The sequence below is a fragment of the Ceratotherium simum genome, chromosome 18 (genome assembly GCF_057802395.1).
Source record: "Ceratotherium simum simum isolate JZ-2026a chromosome 18, ASM5780239v1, whole genome shotgun sequence".
NCBI classification, from domain to species: Eukaryota; Metazoa; Chordata; class Mammalia; order Perissodactyla; family Rhinocerotidae; genus Ceratotherium; species Ceratotherium simum.
In genome coordinates this window covers 51,363,329-51,378,783 of record NC_141917.1, presented here as the reverse complement: position 1 = coordinate 51,378,783, position 15,455 = coordinate 51,363,329, and the positions used below count along the sequence as shown (strand labels likewise).

Sequence of the window (15,455 nt, the reverse complement as noted above, 5' to 3'; positions counted from 1 at the left end):
ATGCTCATTTTTCACAAGTAATTAATTCGCAGTCATATCAGCAATTTACTTCAATATGAAAAGAAATGTAATACATCAGAATTTTAGTCAAATAAGATCTTAATATTTAATTTGAAATCCCATTAAGGTGCCCAACACTTACCTCTGCATTGTAAAATTTGGTTTTCACATCCAGTGGTTTGAGAACCTAGTTGAATAAAGCATATCAGTCAGAAGATATTCTTATGATTTGACCATTGATTTTTGTTTGTTTGTTTTAAATCACAGTGCTTAAATTTGTGAAAGGCATTTTCCAATTTTAATGGTAAAAGACTTTTCTAATGAGTATGCAATACTCTTGCAAAAGCAAAACAACAAACAGAAAACAATCCCAAATCCATTTTCAAAAAGGCAACCATCATTTGTTGACTGGGTGATAGATAGTCACATGAGTTACATGGGTGTTTACTTCATAATATTTTGCTAAACTGAACACACATATTTTTCTATGTATGCATATTTCACCAAAAATGTTTATCAAAATAAGCAATCGAAACTTATTTTCCTTAGCATGGAAAACCTCAAACAAATGAGTGATGCAGCAAAGGAGGAGCAAATTTTTTTTCCTATTGATAGTACTTTTTCTTCTACTTACAAACAGAGGAATGGAAAATATATATAGCATCATATATAGAGCTACATTATATGGTCATCTTATCTCCCCACCCATACACATACATGTGTTAAATCAGTGGGTTTTAACTATTTTTGATCAGGAACTTTAAAAATCATGTATAAATATAAAATTCTACCTACAATTCCAGTGACTTATGGAGTACTGAAGGAAGCTTAGAACACTCAGCCCAAGTCAAAAATCTCTCATTTAAATAGTTCTTTAGAAATTTGGTATTATTTACCAATTTGGTATCTCATCTGGATTTTACATTCATTTTATCCCTTTTCTAGATTCTTGTCTTTTGTCAAGCATGAAAACAAAAAAAATTGCGTTTTGGATAAAAATCTTCAAGTGAAACATTACATTGGCAATGATAATTTCTCTGCTTTTATTTAACTTAATTTAGTCTGACTTTAGATTGCTAGTAATGTGACAAATCCAAAATTATTAAGCTATTGGCTTTACTTGGAGCCTGTTTTCAGTGCAGATAAATAAAAACTTCCTAGGTAAGAAAAGGCATCTAAAAACTATTTACCATTGTCATGTTCAATACCTGAAACTTGAAGAATTTTCTAAAATACATTTTTTCTCCACCCTGAGTTGTATAACTCACTGCACACACCAAGCTGAAACAGAAAGATGTCTTAATGATTTTGAATAATTTTCAATTTTGTTTCTTAACAGTAATTCAATACACCTCCATTCTACCCACAAATTTGGAAAATATTTATGCCGATGATGTGAAAGTGAAGCCAGATGAACCTAGAGCAGGAAAAAAACAGTTGTAGCAGATATGGACATAATTATATGAACAAGAAAGCTCTGAATAGTAAAATAAAATATACCATTTTTGGAGCAGGAAGGAAGTCAGAACCTTTTCTTTTAAAAGGTGAAATATATTTCAAAATAAATCCCAGAATAACCAAACAGTTGAAGGTAAAAAATAACTTCATATAAATTAGAAGAAAATGTAAATTTAAAAAAGATTCTAGGGTGGGGAAAGACTTTTTAACATAAATGCAATGGAAAGGAAAAGATTTTTAAAAATTTATAAATTAAATAAATCAAAACCACTAAAACAAAATTAAAAAGAAGACAACAAACTGGGATAAAAGACTTCTAACAATATAAAGAGAAATTCTTGTAAACAAAACATTAATATCTTACTCAAAATAGGAGGAAAGGATACACAGACAAATTGCGGTACCATAATTGGCTAATAAAAATGTGAAAACGTGCAGCCTCACAAGCAGTCAAAGAGACTAAAACAACGAGATAAGACTTTTCCATCTCGGGCCAGCCCGGTGGCTTAGCGGTTAAGTGTGCGCGCTCCGCTACTGGTGGCCCGAGTTCGGATCCCGGGCGTGCACCGATGCACTGCTTCTCTGGCCATGCTGAGGCCACGTCCCACATACAGCAACTAGAAGGATATGCAGCTATGGCATACAACTATCTACTGGGGGCCTTTGGGGAGAAAGAGGAGGAGGATTGGCAATGGATGTTAGCTCAGAGCCGGGCTTCCTCAGCAAAAAAAAGAGGAGGATTAGCACGGATGTCAGCTCAGGGCTGATCTCCCTCACAAAAAAAAAAAAAAAAAGGAAATATTAAAAAAAAAAAAAAAAAAAGACTTTTCCATCTCTTAAGATCTGGCAAAAATTCTTTATAAGTAATATCAGGGTTGGTGAGGATTTAGAGAAACTGACTCTTTTTACACTGCTAGTGGTTATAAGAGATTTACAAAACAATCCTTCAGTAAAAGAGTCTTAAAAATGCTTCTATGCTTCTATAGTAAACCTGCTTGAAGCAATCTATCACGAGGAAATATTAAGGTGTTCATCACCATGTTATTTATAATAGTGAAAAACTGAAAATACTCTAAAGTCCAACATCAAGGTAAACAAAGTATAGTATGTGGTCCAAGTGTGTAAGATAAAGCCATTTAAAAACTAACATTTTCAAAGAGTACTGACTCAAGTGGGAAAATGTTCACAGTGAGTTGAAGAAGATAAAACCGGGCGTAATATGATAACAATTTTGTAAAATATTAAATTATTTACATACATCTGTTATATATATGCATATAAAAAGGAATGAAAAGAAATGTACTGATAGTTTAATAGTGGTTATACTAGGTCAGGACATCATAGGTAATTTAATTTCTCCTTTTACTTGTGCCTAGCACTAAGCCAGGTGCTAGGGATAAAGAGTTGATCAAAATACCATACCTGCTCTCAAAGTGCTCACAGTAGGCAGCAGTGTAGTGAGTTTCAGGTTTTGAAGCTAGATTTAGATTTGAGTTCTATGCCATTGTTTACTAGCTATTTAATTTTACAAGAGTCTCATTTTCTGTAAAATGAGGATTTTACACATTTAATATCATTTCAATAAACTCAAATACAAAAAATATTGACCACTGTTCTCTGCTAGATCCTGGGGATATAGTAGACTTCATGGAACTCATACTTTAATGGGGATGGCAGGCACTCAGAAGTAATCTAAGTACAAAAGACATAAAAAAGAAAGACAAGCTATGGATGCTATAGGGTATACAAAAAGGGGGATTTAATCTAGTCTAGGAGGTCATGAAGGCCTCTTTGAGGAAGTCATGCTGAATCTGAAATATGAAGAAATAGAAGTAAACTCAAAATGACATAGGCATTCCTTCGTAAGGGAAGAATACATTTCAGATCATGGAGGAGTTCAGAGGTAAGAGACGTCCACTATAACTGCAGTGTAGAGAGGGAGGGAAGAGTGACAAAAAGTGAGAACTAGAGTGGTTGGTAAGGATTAGGCTGTGGAGAGCTTTGCAAAACCTATACAAAGTCAGAATTTCCAAAGGGTAGTGGGCGGTCACTGAAGAGTTAAGTGACTTATCCAAGATGACACAGTTAATAAATGATGGAGCTAAAATTTGACTCCAGAAGTCATACCAATCACAGAATATATATTAAAAAGTGCCTACAGCAGAGCTTGTCACCAAAATGAGCTGATTAAATAATAGCCAATAGCATATACTTTAATATTATATACTTCTTTAACACAAAGAAGAGAAGTAAAAATGGTGGTGTAAGTGGACATGAAGAAGAGAGGATGAGAGATATAAGAACTAATAGGACTTTGTGAATGATAGTATGTGGGGGTGGTAAAGCAGATGGAGAAGTCTAAAATTACTTTATATGACTGCAATTTTCATATCTGCTTCTCAGACAAAGAAAAATAGAGCATTCACATTCAAATACATACATATGCCTGAAATACAGAATTTGAATTTTTTTTCTCATAGCTTGTCTTACTTTGGTTCTGTATTTCTGAGTTCTCAGCATAGAGCGCATATACACAGTTAAGTATAGAATACAGCACTGGAAAATTGTGAATTTTAAAATAAATGCTATAAATATCAGTTGCTAGCATTTCATAAAATAATAAATGTACTTTTAGACAGAGTGCTACCTGGGTTTTAAACATTTGCATGGTTTTTTATTTTTTAGATAAGATTGTCTGTAGATGCAAAAATCAAACTATAGATAAATGAGGACAAATTAAGATTTCTTCCCCTACAAAACAAACATTTTGTTTGAAGTTTGTTTCTGGTAAGCATGTCAACATGGAACATAAAATTCCTTCTGAAGGAGGTTCTTAGGCTTAAGGGTACATGGAAATAAAGCAAAAACTTCAAATAAAGGCGTATATGAATAAAATTCTTTGAGAACTAGTAAAATTAATCCTTACATGTGTGTTCCAATTTCTTTTACTTCGTGGTGTATGACATCGTCAATACAACAATCAGGTTTAAGTTCAGCCACTGCAGCATTAGAGGCTGAAAGATTTAAACGCTGAGAACTTGTCTGAAGATCAGCCTTGAAAGAAAAAGGTTAAAAAAGATCCAAATGAGATTGGTTACCTACTCGGGTGGATGGGTATGTGTAGAAAGAACAGGGGACTAGGAACAAGGAAGCAGGGATAAAGGGGGAGCAACACTTCTCTGTGTAAATCTTTCTGCATAGCTCTGATGCTTAGAACCAGGGCAATGTTCACACATACACCAAAAACAAATAAAGAAAATCAGCCAGGAAGTTGGAGGAATCCAAAATGAAATACAAATGGTACCAAATAAACCTGACTGTATTACAAATGAACACAACCATGGGGAAGGGGAGAACTAACCTAAGTAAGTTTGGCAAATAAAAGCTCAAGACAAAAAGAATGGCACATAAATATACTCTAGCTAGTACATTTGCTTTTACACTGGGGTATGGATAAGCAATTTTGAATCTTTTATGTGCATACTAGGACAAAAAAAAAAAAGAATACATTATGGATAACAAGAGACAAATTTCTCACCTTCGGAGAAAAAAAGGTACAAATAAGGAAAGGGAAAAGGCTGCAATGAAACCTTTGGTGTTGGACTGCAATTTGAGGCAACAGCATGAACATACAGTTTTTAAACATATATACAGATAGATATTACAGAAACAAATATACATAGATGTGTATGCATGTGTTAGTATATAAAATTAAAAGATAACCATTCAAAACAATATTAGATGTCACAGACCAACTGATTTGTAGAACTAGAGATCGGCACTGAAGTCATCAACTAAGAAAGGACTACCTTCTCTAAAGTAGTACCCTCTACCACCCAGTTACTCTCTATCATATTCCCCTTTTTACTTTCTTTTGAACATTTATCACTCTTGCTAATTGTCTTAAATGGTCTCCTCTCTTCATCTCAGTTACTTTCTATCACATGCAACTTTAACTTCCTTTGTAACAGTCATCACAATCTGTAATTACCCTATTTATGATTTTGTTCACCTGTTTCCTTCTGTCTCCCCTACCAGAAATGTAAGGTCTATGGAGGCAGGAACCTCTTGTCTTCTCCTGCTCATCACTATAACATGGTGCCTGGCACATGGTAGGCAATTAAGAAGTATCTGTTGAATACTGAATGAATGAAGTTATGATAAAACTTCAAGGCAAACGTCAGGAAAAATTCAGAGAAAGCAACGATCACATTCACTCATGGGGATTAAGGGAAGTCTTTTTTTTTTTTTTTGTGAGGACGATCGGCCCTGAGCTAACATCTGCCAATCCTCTTTTTTTTTTTTTTTTTTTGCTGAGGAAGACTGGCCCTGGGCTAACAGCCCTGCCCATCTTCCTCCACTTTATAAGGGATGCCGCCGTAGCATGGCTTGACAAGTGGTGTGTCAGTGCGCGCCTGTGATCTGAACTAGCGAACCCCGGGGCCGCCGCAGCGGAGCGCGCGCACTTAACCGCTTGCGCCACCACGCTGGCCCCTAGGGGAAGTCTTTACATAAGAGTTAGGATTCTTTTAAGTTTTCGTTACTTTTAAAAACCAGGTTTTCTGCAGTTAATTCTAATCTAACATTCTTACTGCTAGGCACTTTGAAGTGGGATATTTATTAGTGCCGTCTCTTTTGTTATTATATTCAGTTATTAAACAGGAGTAGCTCACATTTATTGGGTACTTACAATGTGCAAGGCCCTGTTCCAAGCACACTGCTAATTTAATACTCACAATCCTGAAGGAGCTAGTTGTACTATCCCTATTTCACAGACAATAAAAACCAAGGCACATAGGGCCGGCCCCGTGGCTTAGTGGTTAAGTGCGTGTGCTCTGCTGCTGGCGGCCTGGGTTCGGATCCTGGCTGCGCACCGACACACCGCTTCTCTGGTCATGCTGAGGCCGCGTCCCACATACAGCAACTAGAAGAATGTGCAGCTATGACATACAACTATCTACTGGGCTTTGGGGGGAAAAAATAAATAAATAAAATCTTTAAAAAAAAAAAAAAAAAAAAAAAAAAAAAAAACCAAGGCACAGAGAAGAAACAACTTCCCCAAGGTTATACAACTAATAAGTAATGGAGCTGATATTGAAAATTCTTTAACAAACATTTTAGAAATTAGAGAAGAGGGGGAAAAAAGGAAGCAGTTAACTGTCCAATGTTTTCCTATGTGTCATTTTCCAAACATTAATCATAACTACAGCGTATATTATATACGGCTGAACACTTTTACCTTTCTCCTTTTTCACTATTATAAATAATGCTGCCTGAACATTTATCTCCTAATTACCTTCTATATGCCAGGGCTTTTCCAGAAGCTGGAGATACACCAGTGAACAAAACAGACCAAAATCCCTGCCTCTGTGGAGTTTAAACGTTTGGGGAAAATAACAGCAGAGAAGAGGAGGAACAGAGGGCTGGCTTAGGGTAGGGGAATGCAATTTAAATTGCAGAGTAGGCTTCATGCTGCAAACTGGTTTTTGGATGAGCAGACCGTGAACAGACAGAGGGGAAAACAGAGAGGGAGATCATTTCAAGTAAGTTAAACAGAGCTAGCAAAACACCTTAAGTGTGAAAGCTCAAGATGTCTTCAGAGGCCATGAAGAAAGAGTTTGGTATAACTAAGGGATTCATGTTCAGAAACAGAGAAAAAACATTTAAAAACATTTAGAATAAGCTTGAAGAGAATAGAGGCCTTGTCTGCTTTGTTTCTTGCTATAACCCCAGTATCTAGATGGTGCCTGGACTATATACCTCTTGAATGAATGAGTGAATGCCTATTATACACCGGTCGTTCTCAAAGTATGGTTCCCAGACCAACAGAATCAGCATCACCTGGGAACATGTTAGAAAAGTTAATTCTTGGGCACCATTTCAGACTGATTAAATCAGAAACTGTGAGGATGAGGTTCAGCAACCAGTGTTTTCACAAGCCCTCCAGATGATTTTAATACCTTCTAAAGTTTGAGAACCACTGGTATAGACCATAAGAGTTATCTACTATTTTTTATTTATAGCACACTAATTATATTGTTTTTTGTTTATAGAACACTTTATGTTTTTTTTGTAGCATGCTAAGGTTTTCAGACTTAAGGGTGAAATTTTTTTTCAATTACAAAACAAAAAAACTAGTGGTTTCCAGTTAAACATGGTAGATTATACAAGCATTTTTATTCTCAAAAAAAAAAAAAACCCAAAATGACAGTAAAGGAATAAAAAAAGCACAGATCCACAATCTCTTTTCCACAATTCCAAAATTCCAAAAACTGTAAAAAATTAAAGTTTTGAGGGCAGAATTCTGGGTAGCTGTTGTTAGGTCTTCTCTATCTTTACTTTCTTTTCTTTTGTCAACTTGGTCTTTTCTTGTGCAAGTGACAGGTGAATCTCATATTATTAGTATGTTTCTTTTTATCTCTGTTACACTTTTTGTTTTATAAAGGCTGTGCTGTTTGGTGCATAGATATGTATACTTGCCATTCTTCATTGTGAATTGCTGCTATAAGAGGGTGTTCTTGAACTAGGAATATCAAAGCACCCCAAACTGCATTTCACAGAATGCAAAGCCACCAGTAGTCTTCATCTAGACAAAAATACTGCAAGAATCTTCTAACTGGTCTATTTCCTACAAACTGCTCCACATAATGCTTTCATATCAGTCTTCTAACACTGTGAATACCTCTTCTCAAAAGTGTCCACTGACTGCCCATTGTCTTAAAAAGAAAAAGGCTAAAACCTTAGCCTGGCTTTCAAGATGCTCCACTGTATGGCTACTACACATCTGTCCCACCTTATTTACTCTTACCAAGTGAATTCCGTTCACTGCTACAAGAACACATTATGTATTCCCATGTCTCTGCCTCAGATTACCATGTCCCTTTTGCCTTTTTCCCTAAATCCTACCATTCTTTCAATATCTTCTTGTGTTCCCTCTCCTCCAAAAAACTTTCCTGATGGATACAATCCTCTATGCTATTTCTTCCTCTTTCAAATTTTATCATGTTAATCACAAATTATTAATAAAAACAAACTGTTATTTACTCTTGACTGTACATTTTCTCACTCAAGCTATCACAAACTTTCAGGATAAGGAAAAATGATTCTGTACTTAGCATATGTTATACCTTTAGATGTTCAATTAATGCTTGTTATTAATGACAATTAAAAAGTCCAGTATCAAACATGCATTATAATGAAGTTTCAAAAAGATAACAGTAAAAATTAAAAAGTTTTCTGTAAAAAATATGTTCCAAACAAGAATACCACTTACTTTTACCAATATGTCTTTTACAACTTGATTGCTATCATTATGAACGCTGATATAACTGGAAAAGGTCTCTCCCAAAAATATATTCCTGTGAAATAAAATAAATTTTTAGGCAGAAATCCATTCAGGTTTTATCACAAATATTCTATTTGAGCACCACCAAGAACTACAAATGGAGAAAAATTTACTAAAGGATAAGGATCAGGTGAAATTCTGCTTCAACATCCCTTTGTTTACACTAGGCTGCTCATTCATTACCTAGTGCAATTCAAAATACTGATTTAATTTATAAAACATGATCTGTATCTTTGCCCTCAACTACTGCACAAACTGCCCGTCTCCCTAGAAATAAGTCATTGAAATCAGATCCATGCTAAGACTCTTAAGATCTGTATCTGAAGAGGCTAGAAAAAGGCAGTTTACCAGTTCTGAAATAAATTATGCCCTTAATCTAGAAGAGACCCAAGTTATTGATCTCAGGCTATTTTTTACCAATTTATTTTATTTTTCTAAATTCTTCTAATAAAAATAATGACTAGTGGTTTTACTTTATATTTTTATAATAAATAAATAATGTTAATATAAAGATTATAAATATAAATATATTTATACTTAAAATATATTTAAATATATTATACAAAAATATATAAAATATGAAAATATATTTATATATTTTATAAATAAATATATTTTATAATACATATAATTTATATATATTTTAATATATAAATTAAACATTATTTAATTTAATGTATAATAAATATATATTAACATATAAAATATAAAAACACATTTATATATATTTTATAAATAAACATATATATATTTTTAATAATTTTATTTATTTTTGCCCCCAAAGCCCCAGTAGATAGTTGTATGCCATAGCTGCATATCCTTCTAGTTGCTGTATGTGGGACGCGGCCTCAGCATGGCCAGAGAAGCGGTGCTTCGGTGCGCGCCCGGGATCTGAACCTGGGCCGCCAGCAGCGGAGCACGCGCACTTAACCACTAAGCCATGGGGCCGGCCCTAAATATATTTTTTACATGAATATATTTCCAAGTTTTCAAGACTAGTCAATGACCACATTCTGTAAACCTTTTAAGAAAACCTGAAAATTTTCTTTTGGTCTCAAATTCTCTCAGTTGCAAACAGAGTGGAACCAGGGGCTTCTACCTCATTAATAATCTAGAATAAGAGAATAGCTAAGAGCAAGAGAAGGAATAAAAAATTTAGAGTTTCTAATTAGCTGACAAGTCAGATAACTTATGTTGGGAGACGGCTGTGAAGTGGAATAAAAGCGCTGCTTCTGAAAGACATTTAGATTAAATCAGTTAAGAGGAACACATGGGCATTAAAAAACATAACAAGATCTAAAGAAGAAAGTTGAAATTCCATCACCCTAGGAGCCACTATTAATATTTTGGTATGTATCTTATTTTTTTTTTAACAAGAAAAAAAAAAGAATCACATAGCATAATTTTGGTAGAAGTTTTTTTTTTGAGGAAGATTGGCCCTGAGCTAACATCTGCCAATCCTCCTCTTTTTGCTGAGGAAGACTGGCCCTGGCTAACATCCATGCCCACCTTCCTCCACTTTATATGGGATGCCACCACAGCATGGCTTGCCAAGCGGTGCGTCGGTGCGCGCCTGGGATCCAAACCGGTATAGCCCAGGCTGCCGCAGCAGAGCGCGCACACTTAACCACTTGCGCCACCGGGCCGGCCCCGGTAAAACTTTTTTTTACCACTTAAATATATTGTAAGCACTTTTCCATCTTATAGTTCTTTTTTGAAAACATGATTTGTAATGGCTTTAAAATATTGTTGCACTTCTTATGTGAATGTAGCATTCTTACCCGAAATTCTGTGGTAAAGTCAACATTTCTCCCAACATTAATATTTCTGCACCATTTACAGTTGAAGGATCATCTCTCATGAGTTGGTTAAAGAGATCTCCTGTAGAAAGAGAAAAACATAAAATTCTAACACCTACCTTGTAAATAAGTTTTACTCACATAAAGAAATAGCTGGGAGAAATATTTTTTAAAAATAATCTTGAAAAAAATTGCATGTAAAAAAATTAATTTTTAATCTTCAATACAACAAATGCATGCCAAAAAAATTCTGGTTTCACAGAAAATGAACATTTCAGAAACAAAGAAAAATGTAGGTCATGAAATATAAAACATAGAAAGCTCCAATAATTTTAAATAAAGGGAATGCTAACACATACACTGATGAAACATTTGAGGATAAATGCAATTTTAATAGTATCATGACTATAAATGTATCTTTACTAAACTAAAATAAAAGTCTCTTGTTGCCATGGGATATCAATAGTATCTTGACTTACAGATTGTGAGTGAGACCTATTAGATGGCCACCACTCACATGGTACAAAACAGGCAACAAAGAATTAGCGTAAGATTGGCAAGAATAGGCTTATTCCAAGGTAATACAGGCAATCCAGGTTTCAACTTTTCCCTAGGTGCAAGCATGTGCCATACCAGGTAAGTCTTTCTCTTCACATGTTACTGGAATATTGGTGAATAAAGTAGGCTTAGTCAACCGCATCACTGTGAATTAAGAAGAAAAAAAAACAAAAAACAAGAAAATATTAATATTGCTCTGGACTAAGTCCAAATTGCATGGTATTCATCAATTTTATACTACTATAAAATATGATGCAAATACTTTCTAAACTAAATTTAATATTAAATACTTCCTAAGATTATTACACAGCAATGATTTACTAAAAATGTTAATATATAACAAAAAGAATTTCATATATTAAAAAAAGAGAACAATTTTGCTTTTATTTACAACCTAATGACTTATAAAAATTAAATGCAAATGTAATATGCCTGATTATAGAAAAACTGGAAAATAAAGGAATTTCAAAGCTTAACATATATTATGAGAACAAGGTTTTAAAAAAAAATCCTGAGTGACTTCATCATAAATAATATCAAGAAAATATTAACTAATATAAGCTTGACAGGGAAAAAAGTTTAGGTGCACCATTTTGAATATGAAACAATTTTATAACATAAGGATATTTGTGAGCTTTATCCCTCATTAATAATCACTGGCCACTGGAAGTTCAATAAGTGGTTCTTAAAGTAATATTAATTCTGTGCAGAAATTACGACAATATCAGTTAATGTACAGGTTTATAAATTCCAACCAAAACTAAGATTGTTCTTGGAACATGACAGAATGTGTCTAAAGTTTACCTAGAAAAACAAATAAATGAAAATAAGCTAAGGAAATTAATGGGAAAAAATGAGGAAGAACTGGACTTACCATATGAAAACACTTAAGTCCATAATCAACTAATTGGCTTATTAATGGAAGACCGTACAGATATACTAAATAGTTAAAAAAAAAATTAGAATGCAGCAGCAGCAGCAAAAAAAAAAATTAACTTATAAGGTGCTAGGACAACTGGTTAGCTATCTGGGAAAAATAAAATTTAATTGACAAATTCATTTCAAATACCAAATAAATTACATATGAATCAGGGGCTGGCCTGGTGACATAGTGGTTAAGTTTGTGTGATCCACTTTGGAGGGTTCCCAGGTTCAGATCCTGGGCATGTACCTATACACTGCTCATCAAGCCATGCTGTGTCAGTGTCTCACATACCAAATAGAGGAAGATGGGCACAGATGTTAGCTCAGGGCCAATCTTCCTCACCAAAAATAAGTAAATAAATAAATAAATAAATAAATAAATAAATAAAAAATTACATAAGAATCAAATAGTTAAATAAGACAAAAATTAAGCCACAGAAAACTAGAAAAAGTAAAAATTTATTAAATCTAGTCTAGTGAAGATAGGACATTCTAATTAAAAAATTTTTTTCACTTATTTCTAAAGATTGATATTTGACCACATCAAAATAAAGACAAAAACATAAAATAATCATACAAACTTGTAAAATATTTCAGAAAATGAATCACAGAAGACTATTTCTTTACACTCTATTAAAAATGTTCATTCAAATCAAAACCAAAAAATTTTAAAGACAATAGACCTAAATGGTCAATTCACAATATAAGTGGTGTTCATCAGCATATGTAAAAATGTACCACCTAACCATTAACTAGCCATATCATTCATATCAAATTTAGTGACTTTCTCATCCTAGTCTCAGCTTAAACGTCATCTTTTGCAGAAAAGAAGTAATAGGTCACCCTATTTCTCTCATAGCCCCTTGTATTTACCATGAACTGTATTTATTTATAGCACTCCTATCCAAACTCCATGAGGTTTGGGCTCTTATGAACCATGATGAGTTTTGTGGCCTCAGTGCTTGACACAAGTTCTGGCAAACAGTTATGTTCTATAGATTTTTGCTGAATGAAAGAATTAGCATCTCACCAAAACCCTTAAGTAACTTGCATTATTTTGAAGATGTAAGTTTCCTGAGCTGAGGCCATTAAACAATGTTGTATTAAATAGATGGCTGTTGAAATAGTCAACAAATGCTAACCTTAAGTTTTCTGAAGTCACTTGTATAGCTGGTATTTACTGAGCATTTACTAGTGCCAGACATTACGCTAAACACTTCACAAGTATTAACACATTTAATTCTCCTGACTACTCTGCAAGCTTGGTATTATTATTATCTGCCTTTTACAGATAAGGAAGACACCTGGAGAGGGTAATTTGCATATAAAAGATTATATAGCAGAGAGAAGGCAGAACTAGATATGAACCCAGGTGATTTCACTCTGTTCAAAAATAATTCTCCGGCCGGCCCCGTGGCTTAACGGTTAAGTGCTCATGCTCCGTTGCTGGTGGCCGGGGTTCGGAACCCCGGGTGCGCACCAACGTGCCGCTTCTCTGGCCATGCTGAGGCCGCGTCCCACATACAGCAACTACAAGGATGTGCAGCTATGACATACAACTATCTACTGGGGCTTTGGGGGGAAAAATAAATAAATAAAATCTTAAATAATAATAATAATAATAATAATTCTCTATATTATTAATTATAAGCCTGGGGTTAAAAACCTGGAATGTCATGTGTTATCAGAAACATCCCATGTGAATTCATCTCAAACAGACCATTAACCAGCTAAAAAGATCAATGACGTGGGAGGGGAGAGGTTGGGGAGGTTTCTGACCTTCTACTTTAATTTTCAACTAGGAAAACAGATAAAAATTAAGTACAACCTGAAGGAGATAAAAAGGTGCTCTGAAAATAATATAAAGGAGGCAGTTTTTCTCATAATCTAAATATCTAAGACTTTAATCTCACTTTTAACACCAATCAGTGTTCTCTACTTCTTCCTCATTTTTTTTTTTCATTTCAGAAGAAATCAAATCTTAACAAATAAGGAGGAAATACACTGTCAGGGGAATCCCGAAACACTCTTTTTTTAAAGTGTCCTTGAGTTCACCCAAATGTGTAGGCAACTTGTTTGCTTATTATACGCTCAAATTTCCATTATGTATAAAAGCCCTATAAAGCTTAGTTTTTGCTGATTCTATGTTTTTCTAGTTCTGTGGGTAAAGAACAACCCTCTGTTAAAAATAAAAAGACCCCAAACGGGTATTAAAAATACCTGTTTTCTTCATATTTTCAAAAAAGGGTAAAAATCAGCAGGGGGGTAGCAGTTGGTAAGAAATACTGTCATCTTGTAGACTCAAAGAAAATCACTATATAGCACAATTTGTCATATTGCAGATTCTTAAACACAAACTGAGAAAGCCGAGTGAGTGACATAAAACTATCTCATTCCTTGAAGGACAATCCAAAGTATGCCCATATCAAAGACAGATTTACAACTCAGTATTTCCTGCTTTGTAATGAATTACTAGACCTCAAAAATTAAACATAATGTTAGCTGGAAAGGAGCAAATACCAACAAAAGGTTTAAAAAAAAAACCTAGCAGAGGAACTATAATAAAGAACTGGTAATTAAACAGTAATTTTGTATCCAGCCTTGAATATTAAAGCAGGTTCTTGGTCAAAATTAAAGCAAAAGAGAATATGTGGTTTTTTTAGTCGAGTGCCAATTATTCACTACCCACATTGCATTGTTAGTGCCATGTGTAGAGACACTCAGCAGAACTAGCAAAACACAGACATTTCATTTACTTATGAAATTCAGGTTTCATCTAAAATCTTACAAACAAAACTTTTGTAAGTCTCCAGTAAATTAAGAAAAAGATAGCCTTGAGGTTATAAACTAATGAACTGGGCCAAGATCATCTTGCATATATGTTTTGCTTGGCTACAACATTAAAAAAATAAAAAAATTAGGTAGAATCTTCTTCAGGTTCAAGAGTCCTTCCCACATTCTACAGTTTTACGTGTCCAGCCCCTGAAGGCATTCAAGATTGTGAACCTTGGACTAATTTTGGGCATTCTGAGCAAATTAAATCAAAGTGAATCATTATGAAGGAGCTCATCCTGGAAATTTTCAAAAATAGGTCTTTAAGTTATCTGATAAGTTGGTAAATGAAGTTAAACTCATGTGATGCCCTCCACATCTTTTTTCTTTGAATTCGACTTAACATTTACTTGAAGGTAGATAGCTTGTCAGGGAAAAATAAAATTATGGTACTGCTGCCACTTTCCTAGAGAATAAATGCTGATGGTATTTTACCAAATGCCCTCAGACTCTACCTTAGTGTATACATCTTTGTTCCCCAATTTCCATGTCTATGACTTAACAGTGGAACGAGGAAATACTGCTGAGCTCTACTACTA

The 15,455-nt window shown here is 34.2% G+C and overlaps 1 protein-coding gene across 4 annotated transcripts in view; it reads right to left on the bottom strand.

The window, feature by feature from the left end:
• Positions 1-15,455, bottom strand: part of TRAPPC13 (trafficking protein particle complex subunit 13) — a 35,388-nt gene that overhangs the window by 12,158 nt on the left and 7,775 nt on the right. For all 4 annotated transcript variants that reach the window (XM_014781666.2, XM_004422874.3, XM_004422875.3 and 1 more), the window contains exons 2-7: positions 11,236-11,304; positions 10,585-10,684; positions 8,732-8,816; positions 4,385-4,512; positions 1,209-1,281; positions 143-187 (exon numbers count right to left, since the gene is read on the bottom strand). In XM_014781666.2, the coding sequence (XP_014637152.1) occupies positions 143-187; positions 1,209-1,281; positions 4,385-4,512; positions 8,732-8,816; positions 10,585-10,684; positions 11,236-11,304 (500 nt within the window). The remainder of the gene's footprint in view (positions 1-142; positions 188-1,208; positions 1,282-4,384; positions 4,513-8,731; positions 8,817-10,584; positions 10,685-11,235; positions 11,305-15,455) is intronic.